The sequence below is a fragment of the Diplotaxodon limnothrissa genome, linkage group LG6 (assembly GCF_057381915.1).
Source record: "Diplotaxodon limnothrissa isolate DT_005_m linkage group LG6, D_limnothrissa_male_GT1.1, whole genome shotgun sequence".
Classification (NCBI taxonomy): domain Eukaryota; kingdom Metazoa; phylum Chordata; class Actinopteri; order Cichliformes; family Cichlidae; genus Diplotaxodon; species Diplotaxodon limnothrissa.
Window position 1 is genome coordinate 6,467,805 of NC_140601.1, and position 16,579 is coordinate 6,484,383.

Below are 16,579 nucleotides of genomic sequence, written 5' to 3' on the forward strand. Positions count from 1 at the left end.
TTTTACTCGTGTCTCAAGTATTTTTGTATTTTTAAAAAATGTGGAAGCCAAAATGCCCTTATTTATGAAACAAAAAGAAACTCAAGCATATGATTTAGTTTGCTTTAGTGTTGCTTAATCTTACAGAAACCAGTAACAGGAGGTGAAACCCAAGCATGTAATAATTTCGACTACCCTTAAGTACAATTTGACTAATTTTTGTCAAACACAGTTGTAAAGTTGTAGATGATAGGAGTTGTTGTCTGGGGGATAAATGTTGCTTCAGATTTTCAGAATATTAAATCATTCCTCCTATTTGCCAAACCTGGAACATTTGCAGAATACTTTGTAGTAAGTAAAGTAAAAACTTGTCATGCTGATTGTGCCATTCCATCTAAACTAAGAAATTGGGATGGGGTCAATTTTTTTTTCATTTTAATAAATGAACTAATAATTTAAACACTGCATTTTGTATTTTCACACATTATGTTTGAAGATTATTATTATGTATAAAGATTGTAGGAGCTCCAACCAATATCTTCAGATTGCTAATTTTATCTAAAATCAGAAAACGCAAAAATATTCAGTTTTGATCTAAAATGGAGAAAAAGAGCAAATGTTAAACGATGCTGAAAATCCAAATCATTCAAAATATGGGTTTGATGAAAAACTACACAAAAAATAAAAACTGCTGATTTTATGTTGTTGTCAAAGTGACAGATCAAATACTTGTTGGTATTGTGAATAGAGAGGCTGTGGTGTCTGCACCATGTGGGCTGTTTGCCTGCGCAAATATATTCAAGTGAACACACTGCTGCAAGATCAAATCCTGGACAAACTGCTCTGAAATACAGTGTTTAGAGATGACATAGTGTGGAGCGTAAGACTGAAAACAAGAAGGAATCCTGGGGAAGGGAATTGTTATGGAAGCCCCAGCTGAATAATGGCAAGCAGTAATCTGTTGCACAAACTGATATCATGGTGTTTCCAACATCGATAGGCAGGTTTAAGCCCTTATTCCAAGTGATTATTTGAGCAAAGCATCAGGATTACATTTTCGGATGAAATGGTATAAATAAGCTGCTGAGAGCAGCATCGGCTGAGCAGACTCCTGGAGGACGGGACGCTAACATGTTTGCTCTCCTGTTTTGTTCCTCTCCAGACCTCCCAAGTTTCTCAGACCCTCACATTCCTCTAGTGGCTCGTGAGATCATGCAGCGAATGATCCGCCAGTTCGCTGCTGAATATACCTCAAAAACTACTCAGGACGACCCGCCCCTGCCCAACGGCACCATGAAGGACCAAAGCCTGCCAAAAGCGGTGTCTCTGGCCCCGGCCCCCAGCTCTCCGCCCGGGCCACTGGCTGCGCCAAACTCTCCTCCATCATCTGCCTCCTCCTCTCCATCCCCGACCCCGGGACAATGCTTCAGCCCCACCTCCGCTGCTGCTGCCTCAGCACTCGCCTGCACCCAGAGCAGCAACAGTACGGGAGCCAGTAATGGTGGGGGGGGAGGAGGAGGAGGTACGGCTGCTGCCTCTGCACAGAATCCCGTCCTCAGTAAGCTTCTCATGGCCGACCAGGACGGCCCGTTGGACCTCACCGTTAAGAAGAACCAGGCTGATCCAGAGCCCAGCCAGCAGGGTGAGAGCAACACACACACACACACACACACACACACACACGTTTCTGACCAACATGTGGGCTTTTTTTTTTTTTTTGCGCCTTTTACCAACCAAAAATATGAAAGCCACAAATTTGGCTCAGTGTTTGTTTTAAACAGGCAGGTCTGCTGTGCAAAAATACTTCCTGCTCCATATTTAATACCAGTGTGCACAGACGACAAAAAGAATCAGACAAGAGTGTTTAAACAAAAATTGTAATTAATGTATAATTCTTTATTAGTGCACTGGTAATTCAAATTTAGAGTTGGCTGCCATTATTAAAATAATTAAAATGTAGATGTATATAAAAAATGAAAATAGAGCGGAAATGTGAAAAAAATAAATGTAAAAACACATTTCAAATTTTAACTAATAAGTATGACACTTTGTGTTTGTTCTAGTCTTTCCCAAAGTATTAACCACACACTGGGTTGATTGCCTGGCTCAGGTCCATGATTAATGTTCTCATTTTTCACACTGACAGCAAACATTTGAAGCAGACTTGCACATCAGATTCGCATCAATTCATTTTTAGTTGTCGTCACTTGCTGCGAATAATTGTTCATCTTCAACTTTAAAAGTGTGCACACAGTTTTCCTGACCGCGATCTCTGAAAAGACATGCTTCGAATCAAGCCTGCACGTGCAGTGCTTTACCAAGTCTGGAATTGTAGCTCAGGGCTCAATCTCTGTTTAATCAAACTGACCCAGCAGGGTGTCTGCAGTTTGATCAGCGAGCAGGCTGCTGGGGTGAACCAACAGCTCACTGCCTCAACCCTCACAGTGTGACCGATGATCCACTTTAATACCAGCTTTTTTAGAATCTGCTTACAGTAAGCTTACTTAATTTTTACAACAGAGAGACGTAGGCATTTAGATCCACCTCATGGTCACGAGCTATCTCTCTCCCACACGCACAAACAAGAAACGCCTTTTAAAGTGATTCTGACTCAATGTGGGCTCAGGAATCGTTTCAGTTACACAGCAAATGTAATTTCCGGAGAAGAAAAAGAGACACATTTTATTTGCTTCACTAATCAGTGTTATGTTACATCTGTGTGATGGCTGATTGTCAGCTGAAGCACACGGCAGGCATAAATTCTACAGAGAAAATCATGTTTTCATTTAAAGGTGCATCACTTTTTTTATCCATTAATATCTGTGCTAGCTAATTGTGCCGCTATTAGAGCATTACATGTCCACAGAACACGTTTTTACCCAATCTGCTGATTACGCACCAAATGTCATCAGCAAAATATCTTAATATTAAAATAGAAAATTGTCTCTAATACTTATCAAGGTATCATTATTGAAGAGCCCATACTACTACTAGTAATAAAGAAAAAAATGTCTTAGAGCAATCTTAACTTAAGCGCAGTCTTTTGGCTCACTTTGATTACTTTTAAATACACTGACAGCATCATTTGAAACTGTGTCCATGTTTATCGTGAGCATGCACATGTGTAATTAGGATTGCCATAATACTAGAATTTCAAACTCGGTGTAGACACCTAGGAAAACGTTGGTCGCTCCCTTCCATTGTTGATGCTTATTTCCTGTGCTTGTGGTGACTTGGCAACGTATGTCATTGCTAATCAAATAGAGTCGGTACATTATGCTGCGCTGTCTCTGTCTACTTGCTGGCAGACTTTTCTCAGTTTCAATCTGACAATCTGGCATAATACTATGTAGACTCAAAGAATTGTGTTATCCTGTTAAATCAAGACTGCCCATCATTGTTTCAGACTGGTAGGACAGCTCCAATGTTAACATCATGGTTTTATCATTGGGTGCAACCCACTACCTTAATCGTATCACCTAATGTGGTGATCAGGTGCTAATAGTTAAACTGCTAACAGGACAATGCACACCTCCCAGGTTAACAATTATGATAGCTGTGTTGTTGAAATGGGAGCTTTACTGCCCCCAGGAAACGTCTCATAAAGATCGCTGTCTCAGTCTTTAGGATGCTTCCGCAAGTTGTGCTGCTTGTCAGCTATTAGTGAGGGCAGGGCCTTTTGTGCCTGTCTGTCACCATCAGTGCTGTGTGGGGTTGGGTGTCAGCTGAAGGAAGTGAAGACAGCACTGTTGGTATCAGTACTGCTGTGAATGGGTATTTAATTCAACACTAATTTTACTTATCAATAAATATCAGAACTTATTTTCTTTTTAACAACCCTAAGTGTAATTTAACATTTGCTTAAAGGTTTGTCAGAAATTCATTATTGTACTGAATTTACTGGAAGCTTATGTTTTTGACCAGAGTGTTAATGTAACAATTTAAATAAATGCAATGGCTATTAAATGCATTTAAGGGTGAAACATAGAAGAGAAATCTGAAGGGTTTGTAACCTTAGTCGTTTTAATGTCTTCCTATTTGTCAGCCCCAGCCCTACTCTGTCCATCTGACATTGAAACAAAGTACAGATTCTCAGCAGGATTTTTTGTTTTGATTCCCGACTAATTTAGACAACCTTCTGAGAGTCACTCAAACAAAAAAATCTGCCCGGCATTTGACGCTCGCTGGGTGTTAATATCATAACATACGAGTAACAGTTCGTAATCTGATTAGAACTGCTGCATAAATATTCATGTTGATGAGGTAACTTTTTTTGTCTTATGACAGTTTAATACAGGAACACGGGGGAGCTCGTAATACCACCATCAATGCATCCTGTAAAAACAAGTTATGCTAATGTAGAGGTCGATGATAATTAAAATGTTCATTAGCTTGGAGAAGGACCTCATTAGTGTTACTTGTTATGTGTAATTTATCATGGTTGTTATCCCTGGGCGTTTTCTTACTTCAGTGCATTTTCTTAAAGATTAATTTAGGAGCCAAAATGTGTACACGTACAGAGTTTGCTTCCTTGTTAAAAACTTGTCATGCCAATGCTGTATAAAATATGCATATGCAAGAATTACAGTATGTGTGCATGTGTGCATACTGTAATTGTCACAGTCAGTCTGGACTCTTTTTATATATGGGTAGCACGGTGGCACGGTGATTGGGTGGCCGAGGCATTTCTTTTCCAGCTTCCCCACACAGTCCAGAAACATGCAGTTAGTGGGGTTAGGTTAATTGGTAGCTGTAAATTGGCCATAGGTGTGAATGTGAGTGTGAATGTTTGTCTGTCTGTATGTGCTAGCCCTGCGACAGACTGGAGACCTGTCCAGGGTGTACTCTGCTTCTTGCCCTGTGGTAGCTGGGATAGACTCCAGATCCCCCTCGACCCTGACAAGGCTCCCCTGGATGGATGGATATGTTTATAGATAGATAGATAGATAGATAGATAGATAGATAGATAGATAGATAGATCATGTAATCAGTCTGTCTTTGTCATTAAAAGGATCAGAATTACATATTTTTTTTTACCATTTTCTGCTTTGAAGATGAACAGATTTTCTTGAAAATAAAATAAAAAAATAACAGAATGTGCCAGCTTACACTTTTTTCTGCTTACTTTATGTCACTACATAGGATGATCAGTTTTTTCTCCACGTGTGTGTCAACTAAACATATTGACAAATAAACTGAGATTTCACACTCAGCATGTAGCCACAGTATTTCCAGGACTTCACTGCGAGTGTCACACAGATTCCACCTGTTCTGATGCACACAGAACATCTTTTTTTTTCTTTTTTTCTTTTTTTGGTATTTAACGAAAAAAATGGGGGAAAAACGGGTGGTTTTATATACAGACACAAGCAGATGCCAAAGCTTTTAACATTCATGCCGATCGATCAAACAGTGATGGAATATTTTATGAATGTATAAAATGCAAAACCGTGATATGCAGTGTGAAGAGGCTCATTTATAAGACACATCCAACCTTCCAAATAATGTTGGCTGTTTCATATATACATATATATATATGTATATATATATACACACACGCACATAGCATATATATATACTTAGTGATTTCTCATATTCACTCTGGAATATGGTATGGTCGTCATGGCAACTGCCTTCCTGCTCAGGTTAATCAAATCTTGATTGCAATCCAAAACCTTCTATAGGAGGGCATTAAACATGTCTGATGAAAATCAAACTGGACTGAAGAGGAGAAAATATAAATGCATAGTATACTAAAAGAAAATGGATCGTGCAAGGTCTGAAAATATCACGATTTCATATGCAGGTAACAAATTTGTCCTGCTTTTTACATTTTCAAATGCTCGGTGGTTGTGTATGTGGGAATCCTAATAGATTCAATTTCAGTCACAGGTGGATTCCTTTCTTTGTTTTTACTTTGTGTTTTGCATTACAGACAAATTAATAATCGGAAATAGAGAAAATAATATAAAAAAACACTGTTGTCTCCCTCTGAAATAGTTTCTTCGAGGATGTAATTGTAGACATATACAGACATTTACAGTAAGGGTTACATCTCTTTCCAAAGAAAAGCAGTGTATTGAATAGAGCTGGAGGTCAGTTGTGTTTAATCTTTTTTTCTCTCCTCTTTGTTTATTCTCAGATGGCGTCCTAGACCTCTCCACAAAGAAGAACCACAGTGCAGGCAGCCCCAAAGCTTTGCTCAACTTCACCCCCAAACCTGGACTCAAAGGGTAAGAAAGCAAACTAGTCTATTTAACCAAAGCAGCTCAGTTATTTGCCTGAAACAGCACTGGTGAAAGAAATAAAGCAGTGTTGTAATTTTGCACTACACTTCACAGACAAAACTTGGCAGTCTCTTTATGGCTGTCAACCATATTGATTACCAAATACTTATTAATTAATGAATATTTGATTTAACTTAAATAACCCTATTAAACTCAATTACAGCTCCATATTTTTTCTTGATCTCTGCTAAAGTGGCTTTAGGCTCCAGTCACACATGCCTAGAGACTGGTTGCCAAACATCTGACAACCTCCAGGTGCTAAGGAAAAGTGCGGATTCTGTGACCGGTTGATGATCTCCAGCGTAGAAATTAGTGCAAATACCCACAAGCTATTCAACCAGCAGTGAAACAGCATCTTTTGAAATGTGTGGGTTGCAGTGATAAAGAAAAACGTTACTTTTAAAGCAAATGTTTCTGGTTTCCATCGTGATTTTTCAAGTTTCACTGCAGCTCCGAGGGTAAGTGGCGAGTGTTTCCAGACTGGTCAGTCTCTTCCATACAAACTATGAGCAATCGCAGCAAACGGCTGTCAACCAAAGTAATCACAGGGAAGTTTGTGGTGCAGCACCCTCTCTGTGGCAGATATAATGAGCTCTCATTTCACTTTATGTGAGATAAGAAATTTTAGCTCCTCTCCATGATGCCAGCTTTCTTCTGATTGGCTGCTACTGCAAACAGAAGGTTGGAAGATCAAATGCTTGGGAACGCTGCGGTCTCAGCCAAAGCTGTCTGGCTGAGATCAGAATATTAGGGAATTGACATCACACAGAGCCCAAAGACCCCAAACTGTCTGAAATTTAGAGAGACAAACTGAGCTCTTGGATCATAGAGATTATTTGTAAATAAACTGTACTGGCCTCATTATTCAACCTATAGCAATATTTAATATAGACCTTCACCACTATATGAAACACATCTAAATAAAAAGCATAATCTCTCCTCTGTTTTGTACAGTCAATATTTGCACCATCAGTATATACTGCATGCATTCACAATAGATTATTTTCGTGAAAAGGAGCTGCAGAGTAGATCTGTCAGTTTATGAACCTGTATTCACTTTGGGTTGAAAGTGGGGAGCTGTTAACAGGTAAATTATAGGTCATCAGATTTTGTTATGACTGCACTACTCTATCTTGTTATGCATACTCGATATGGCTGTCATCACTAAATAGTGCCTTTTTTAAATAAATAAAAAGTGACTGAGAAAGAGCTGTGTGATGCTCCCATACTGTTAGTTCAGCTAGGCCACAGAGTCAGGCTCAACCTTAAGCCTGGCAGATTCACTTTTCCTTGGCTGGCACTTAGCTGACACCCTTCCACTCATCAGCTGCCCACAGTTGCTGCACATCTGCAAGCCACTTTTCAACCCACATCCACCCCAAGCCCTCCTCCCTTCTGTGACATAACTGTTGTCATTGATTCCTGGTCTGTCTCTGTTGGGGTCTTGCTGCTCCCACCACCATTAAGTGTAATTCATGGAACCACGTATGTGTCAGTTTTGCGTAGGTTTTTTGGCTACGCAGGATTTTTGGGTATGCAACCAACACAGACGTGCTTGCATGCGGTACTTCAAAAAAGCAACGGCGTGTAGGCTGACAGTGATGATGCTCTGTGTATGAAGAATGCTGACTGGTTGAAAAGTAGGTTTAAACAGGAAGGAGAAAAAGTGTGAAAAAATAATCAGAAATTTAAAGAAGCCCACAGAAGAAGCAAAGCAAATATTTTGCACAGTTTTTAACACTCAGTTTCAGTCCACTGCAAAAATCTCTTTGTCTGTTATGACTGCTGTGTTCTCCGTGGCAGGGGCTAAGCTAAAAGATTAACAGCAGCCCACAAACACTGATCTGTAGGCTACTTCGCAAGAGTAGTCCATAGTTGTTCCACATGTTTTGACACTGCCCCCAGGTGACAGTGCACAGCTACAACATGTAGATGATCAAGAAAGTGTGTTTCTTTCATCGAGAATCTAGTAAATCTTTCTCAGATGTTAAAGATTTTAAATCATGTAGACAATAAAAAGAGTTTGTGTTTATATTCGGTACTATGCTATTCGTTCATCCAGCCAAAGGATTCATAAGGGTATGTTGTGGCGAGGCATAATCTCTCTGTCTACAGTTCACAAAAATCACTCCACCTCCTGCAGCGTTGGTCAGAATTTAACCGAACTTCACCACAATGAAAGCCTAATGGGAAAAAGGTCACATTTGTTAATTTGTGGGCGAGAATTGCGATGGATCTTGAACTGGATGAATTATTACATTGTTCTGATGATAAATGTATTAATTAGTTATTATTAATCTCTGACTCTCTTTTAAACTGTGTTTTTTGTCCCTTGGTCATGGCAGATGTTTGCCACTTCCAGATCCTGGTTCTGTTCAAGCTTTCTTCCTATTAAAAGGGAGTTTTTCCTTCCCACTGTCGCCATTTGATTGTTCAAAGGGGGATGTTTGATTGTTATAATTTTCCTCCGTATATAAAGCGCCTTGAGGTGACTGCAGTTGGGATTTGACGCTATATAAATAAAACTGAATTCAGTTGAATTAAAGTCAGTTAGATTCTTGATTTTACAGAAAATACACTTTCTTTGTAAAGCTGAGCACAGGACTGCAGGTCTTGAAGAGATTGTGTCCATATTCAGTTTCTCCACATTTCTCCACTTTTATTCTTCACTTATTGATTTTACTCTAATGAACTATCATTAGTTTAATGGTAAGTTTATATAGATTTGTTTCATCAACCCAACAGTGTTACAATAGCAATATCAACATGACTTTGTCCTGCAGAAAAGAAGCCTTTGTCAGTGTCTTAGTGAACTTTCTTTGCATTGCATTCTGTTAACTATTGATGAACATAATTTTCCTTGTGGTTGTGTTAAGAATCATGTGTGTACATGTGTGCGTCAGGAGGGAATAAACAATTTATGCTAATTGCGGTGGTCATTTTCATGAAAACCTTTGATCTGTACTGTAGGTCAAATATGGATTGAAACAGGTTCGATTCAGAGAGCATATGCGACTGCAACTGCTGCACTGAGATGTTATGTTAAATTTGGGCATGATGTAGTGGTGTGCAGGTTTTAGTTTAGTTTACGGCTTCCTCATTTTACCCCAAATACTCTGTGATAGTCTTGGTTCCTGTCTGATCACCTGTGTTTGTTGCTAATATGAATGATATTGCAATCAAGGTTACCATAACAGAAAAATATTAGGTGAAAACTGACAGACACTCAGATGCTTTTTTTCTTACCCTAACATAGCAACAGATTTCCTGCTGACAAACAAGGCTATAGCCCAGCAGGTAAACCTTGGTGAAGTATTTGCACAACACGATTAAAACACAGTTAGAAACAGCACCTTAAGCCTATGAGGATAGGTCTTCCTTCTAAGGATTGAAATGTCTCAAAAGTCCTGAGGCACCAGGCCTATGAGCCTCACTACCAGTGGATTGCTGTTATCCTGAAATGTATCTGGACAAATCTTCTATTTGTGAATAGTGCTTCTAATTGATAACGCACTCATATGGACTTTGAAGTTTGATGACAACCAATGATTGTGGCTGATACCTGTAATATTCTTTGGCATCTGTTGGTGTTCTCCTACTCAAAAAGTGCAGTCACAGCCGTATCCTTTATTTGGGCACATCGTCCAGGTACGTTAACAACCAACCTAACATTGGGCAGCTCATTTTGGCATGTTTATTATTTTTAATTATTTCTTCATATATTTGAAACAATTTTGGAGGTCATGTTCAGGCCAGTCAGCCCTTCCTACCCCGTGTTTATCAGAAGGCTTAGCCTGTTTCTATTGTGACAGTCTTTGATATCATTCAACTTCCCCTCTAGAGAACCTCTTGCCCTGTGGTCCAGACTTACTCCACCTTCACTGCAGCTGGCAGTAATACTTAAATAATAATGATTAGAACAAGGATTTCCATCACAGCAACTATTTACCAACCCTGGCATCTGTTAGTTAACATCTGACTACCGTGTCTCATGCAAGGAGAGACTATGGAAGGCAACTGGTTATTGCTGTAGAAATATAAATACAATTCAGTTCTGTTGGTAACGGCAAAATTAAACCACCTTCATGCAGTGGGTTACATAAAAAAGCAGCAATTGAGATTTATTTAGACCAAAGAAAAAACTATAATGCCATGCATCCTTGTGCTACATTATATTAAATGCAGCTGCAGTAACTGCAAATAGCTAATTGATGCTCAGTAATAATGTGGGAAACAGCAAATGTTCTGCTTAAAAAGAAAACGTGTTGCATAAAAGATGTGAAAGATTTGTTTTATTAGGTTGTCAGTTTTAGCTTTAATTAATCACTCAATACTGTATGTATTAAAGCATCAGTTCATATAAGTGCAAGATACGGTCTGTTGCTCTTTTCTCTTTTTGTAATTACCTCAGTTGTTTCAAATCTACCCCTGTCTTAAAAATAACTTTGATCTTATATGAAGAACTGTGTTCCTGAAGTTCTTTTCTTCGTCTTCTTCTCCATCCAGACTTTCAATCAAAGCAGATCATACCCTGCCAGAGGCGGAAGAGGAGGATGGGCTGCTGCAGAAAAGTTTGCAGGACGCAATGAGGGAGAACTACGTCAACTCTAACTCCTTCAAGCCCCCACTGGCCCGCTCGCTGCGTATTAAGGAAGAGCTTCTCAGCCAGAAGCATCGCCTTCTGAGTCAACCTCCTGCTCTTTCACTGTCTAATCTAGAGTCAGCTGGCTTGCTCAGTCATAGCCAGTCCCATTCCTTGCTTGGCCAAAAGGGTTCTTCTTCATTTTGGGGAAGTAAGGCTCACCTTGAAAGCCTAATGAAGCTGAAGCAGGCCAGTGGAGCTTTGAGCGACCTCAAAGACCTGCCTACATTCCTGGAGCATCAACACCACAACCACCACGGAGCCTTCACCTTTAAGAGTTCCCTTCATCATCACCACCACAATCAGGTTTCCAAGGCCCAACATCATCACATTGAAGGAAAGAGAGACCAAGGCCACTCTCCGCCTGTTGACCTGAAAATCCCCCAGGTTCGGGGCATGGATCTTTCCTGGGATTCCCATTCCTCTGAGCTTTATGGCTACGGTGCAATGGGGGTCGGGGGTGGTGGCCATGGGGACAACACTCTGAGCCGGAAGCTAAGAGCCATTCTGCCAAAGCAGAACCGCCGAGGAGGAAGCCTTGGGAGCCTCTTGGATGGGGCTGCTGAATATTGGAACTCAGACTTGGACCACTCAAGTTCTGGGCCGGCGTACTCCATCTCAGATGTGGAAGGGGACCCAAGCTCCAAGCAGCCAAGGAAGAAGAGAGGCCGATATCGCCAGTACAACAGTGAGATTCTGGAGGAGGCCATAGCTGTAGTGATGAGCGGGAAGATGAGCGTGTCCAAGGCACAGAACATGTATGGGATCCCACACAGCACCCTGGAGTACAAGGTCAAGGAGCGCATGGGGACCCTGAAGAACCCCCCAAAGAAGAAGCTCAAGCTGATGATGAAGATGGAAGCAGGAAGCCAGGAGTTTCCCAACGAGTCAGAGAACACGCCCACTGCAACCCCACGAGGCGACGGTGCATCGCTAGCAGCTGCCGAGCTCAAGAACAATGTAAAAGAAGAAATCGATGATGATTTCAAACCGATCGACTAAACGACTTACACATGTAAACCTCAACTGACTTAAGTAATTTGAAAATGGATGGGGCTTTATTTGTGCCAATTTACTTTGCAGTATCTGGGTGAGCACAAATGCAGGGATTATATGAGGAGGATTCTTAAACTGGAGAGACACAACTAATCGGATGGTTCTTAACTAGTGTCATTTGAGCGATGCTATAGAAGCATTTGTTCAGCTTTTCTATTCAGGGGCTTAACAAATGCAGCTAAAGACATTAGGTAAATGACAATTATTTACGCATGCTGATAATCCCCAACCCCCAAAAATTCTCTCCCGTCTTTTATGAACTTGATACACTGAAGCATTGCTGCTTATAAATGCAGTCTGCTTTGGATTAATATGATAATGATGGGGAAAAATAAGGGGAAGGTTGAAAATTAACTCCTTAGAAGAAGTGACAAATTGGTCCCTTTATCACTCCCCTCTTGCTCATCAAGTACTAGCTCAAAATTGCAGCTGTAAGGTTTAATTGTACCATTGATATTCCTCAGTTAGGGTTCGGAATCAAACCCACTCTCTTATTGCCAGGTAGCCATGACGCTTTAACTGAAAATCCTTTTCTTTCCTCCTTCAAATATTCTGCTAATTTCCGTGCGGACGAAAAGCAAGAATAACCCATCCTTTTTATGAACGAGAAGACACAAAAGTCATTCAGGGATGCATGTTTGTGAGTTTCGTGGACACTACTGACTTCTGTAATCGAATTCTTTTCCTCTATCTTTTCGTTTGATTTGTTTTGCTTTCTTTTGCACTACATTTTGAGTCTGGCGCTTACAGACCAGGTTACCTCGGCATTGTTGCCCATGCATCATGCACTTATTATGGTCTGTCTCTGAAGCCCAGTCACAACTTTGCAAAGGGTCAGAGGTGCACATCGCCTGCATACGCTGATTCATATTCAGATGCAGGAGGCTTCTTTAACCCTCTTTTTTGCCAAGGGACAATTTAAGGGGTGATCTGCTTATGGATCAGCGGGGGGGTTTTAAGGCGGAATGCTACCTCACGGACCTCCATCAGTCTCTCACTGCTGATCCTGGAAAGCCGGAGCCACCCGCAAACGGTGACTAAAGTGAGCTCACCCTCTCATGAAGATCGTTACTGGACAAATGCCTTTTAGGATCAGAATGTGAAACTGTGCTGCTACCCAGTTCATTATCCAGTTCCTATAGAGGCTTTAGTTAACCTAAGCTAATGGATTTTGGCTTCTTAGCTAATGACACCATATTGCTGATGTTGTTTTTTCTTTCCTTTTTCTAATCAAAACCAAGCAGAAGCAACTCACATGAGTTTTAAAAGAAATTCTTCTCCCTAAAACTTCAAAGATGGTTTTAAAGGCAGTTTACTACAACAATGTGCATTTATTGTGGGGTGTTCAGTTTGGGGTGGTGGGTGGGTAATATGCAGTGGGCAGGGGTAGTTGGTAGGTGGGGGAAAGGCAGATTTTAATATATTATAACTTATTATGACTGAATATGTAAAAGCCAATCCATGATTCTGGGTGTTTTTTCTCTCTCCTCATTTTTAACTCAGGGTAACTGAGACAGATGTGGATTACAAATATGGTAATTTCCTGTTGGACCTAATAGTAGATGAAAAGAGGACACGGCAAGCTTCTCACCAGTGCTTTGACTCTGGGAGGGCCATATGGATAATATGGCGGTGCCATAGCAGCAGATAGACCTTTGTGGATTTGTGGATTTATGGCGCTGAACCTCTAAGATAGCACTTTTTAAACACAAGAAGAAAAACAAAGGAGAAAGAAAGTTTAAGGTTATGCATGCAGTGTAGCTCTTTTCTGAGGAATACAACAGAGGAGGCAATGAGGAGGTCAGAGAGATGGCATAAAAAAAGCTTTAGTGTTTCTGAAAGGTGCAGCTTGGATCCAAACCACTTATTTTCCTCTCAATTACCTCCACCATTTAAAAAGAAAAGAAAAAAAGTTTGACAGCTTGAACAAGTTCAGTTTTGTGTAGTGTTGTCTCGTTGTTTTCCCCTCCCCTTCGTCGCTAAATGTCGCTCTTCGCTCCTGACACTGCCTGGTGCTCACCCAGTCTGTGAGATTTTTGACATGCGAATTGTAACTCCCTGCTCAGATGAAATGACGATGATTCACTCCTTTTGAAATGTATTGTACATTTTATTTATTTGATTTGATTTTGTTTATTCTCTTTTAACAAATGGCATGCACCACTATTTTTGGCTGATTTTGGGTTTGGGCCAATTCAGAATATTAATCTTGAGAGTAATAATAATCCAACACAGTTAAGTATTGAATCAATCACAATCTAGTTATGATTAGAATCATTTACTACCTGTTGCAATCTTCTCCCACCCCTGGGGTTACTGGTTGTCCACTTTGTGTGACTGCCAGGCATGCAAAGCTAACTGAAGTAACTAAAAAAAACAACAACAACAACAACAATAAAAAGTAGTAATCCTGGGACAACATAGCCAGGAATCAATATGCATGAAATGCATCCAACACTTTGCCAATGCTGAGCATTTGAAGTGTCTAAAAGGTTGCCGCGTGCATCAAGTTGGACCCAGCGAAGGACAATGCACTGATCTGATAGTTAAAACAGGATCAAAGCCTGAGTGGTGATAGTAAAGCACTTGTTATGAACCTGCCTTCACACCAAAGCTGTGAATGAAAGTAGGAACAAAACACATCTCACATTGTGTTCTCTCACACCAATCTCCCTGGTCATGTAATATGTTTTTTTTTTTTTAAAAAAACAACCCATTTATGCATTATGTAATTGGCGTCATGTGTGCATAAATTAACTCAATTGGCACTTTGACTGAAATCCCCTGAGAGAGGCGATTCCTTGAGGGCCAAACAATATCTGCTGTATAATTTATTCAAGTGACTAAATCATCTACAAAACTTTCCTCTCGACCTTTCTTGAACCTGTTATGTTACATCTGGCTTTGGCTCTGTATTTGTCATTGCTTTCTAAAAGTACAAGTCCCATTTTCAGCCTGAACTTATCTACTGAGGTGCATGCCATTTATATATACACATATATTTATTTTGTTTCTTTTTCTCTTGGGTTTCGTTGATTGTTTATAGTCATGTGGTTAACCGCTCCCCCTGTCCGAAAATGTCCTCCTCCTTGCAACCGAGTCTCACTTACGTGTCTATCTATTTATATTCTGACAGAATAACAAACACTCAAGTTAATGAATGTAGTGACATGAATCCGTCGAACAGCAGTCTGCAGATGCTTGATTTTTTTTTTTTTAACAGACTGTTGCTTTCTCTCCTTTTGCTTTCTGCTGCTGTCATTGGAAACACAGTCGTTTTCAGTAGCCTTTAATACCGCAAATGTCTCAGGATCGAGCCAGTGGGATGGGCAGCAATATTTGTCAGTCGGAAAATGGCGCATGACTTAACTACCTGTACTGAATTAGTAGACGTGTGTACGCACGCGCTCACATACAACATGCTAACTTGGTCAGTAGAGACCAAGTGCTATACCTCATTCTCAGAACTCCTTTCCGTGCCTCGTACTTTCACGTATCCCTTACCTGGGAGCTTGGCAAAGGTGTAGTTGATACTCTGGGAAATACAGTATCCTCCACTGTTTCTACGCTTTTATAAGCTTTTCTTCTTTGTTTTGCCTTCACATTGCAAAAAAAGACATGTCAAGTGTCTGACTGACCAATACTTGCCACCCACCGCTTTTAAGGTATTTTTTTATTTGCGAAAAAACATTATAGCATAGGGGACTATACAGCTATCCCAGGTTTAGGTTGGTCTTATATGGGAGAGTGAAACCCTCTTCCTACTAAAATTCTAAACATTTACAGATTCAGTCATCTGGTTTCACCCTGGAGGCAGTGAGTCAGGTTGGTTCCACCCTGGTTTGAGAAGGAATACGTGTTTTTAAATATACATATGTTTGTTTCCAAGTGTAACAGAACTCCAGGATGAAACCTGACCAGGGTACATTTTGTCCTTTTTCTTTCTCAAACCCAGAGAAATCAGAGACCCAGCAGTGGAGATTGGGGGACAGGTGGACAAGTTAACCTTCCTTTATGAGCTGTGATTTTTTTCCTAAACATTTGACACTGTATTCCCAAACAAAACAAAAAAAACGCAGCACGCACAGGAAAATGTCCTTAATGATGTTCAAAATGAAAAAAAGCTATATCTTATGAATATGTATGTATTTATTTTTACTGTTTTTTGCATCTTCATGTGAGCTAATCAGTTTCTCTTTGTTTGTTTTTTTTAGGTCGGTTGTAATTCAATTTGGGGTTTTTTTCTTCTGAGAGAATAACTGACAAAGATATAAAAAAGAGAAAAAAATGTCAAAAAAACAAACAAAACAACTACTGTAACCTCACTTATTAGACGACACGGGATGCGCCGTTCTGTCACTGGGCGGTGCACGATGTGGTGGGATACCAGGAAGGAAAGAATTGTATACGATTGCCGTGCACCTCTCCGCAGAGACGTTGCGTCTGTTTCTTATTCTGTCACGCTGCATATCTGGTTGTCATTTATACCTCAGGTCTGACCACTTCAAAGCAGCTGATTGTATATTAGAAACACACAAACCAGAAGAATCAGGATTTTTAGTGCGGCTCGTTTCCAGATTTTTAGATGTAACTGACATACGCAGATTTTGAAAAA

The 16,579-nt window shown here is 40.2% G+C and overlaps 1 protein-coding gene across 1 annotated transcript in view; it reads left to right on the forward strand.

Moving 5' to 3' along the window:
- The window catches only part of lcor (ligand dependent nuclear receptor corepressor), a 76,186-nt gene extending 63,896 nt beyond the window's left edge, over positions 1–12,290 (forward strand). The window contains exons 5-7 of the mRNA XM_085355545.1: positions 1,142–1,621; positions 6,122–6,212; positions 10,773–12,290. Of these exons, the coding sequence (XP_085211671.1) occupies positions 1,142–1,621; positions 6,122–6,212; positions 10,773–11,910 (1,709 nt within the window). The 3' untranslated portion in view covers positions 11,911–12,290. The remainder of the gene's footprint in view (positions 1–1,141; positions 1,622–6,121; positions 6,213–10,772) is intronic.
- Positions 12,291–16,579: the final 4,289 nt, after the last annotated feature.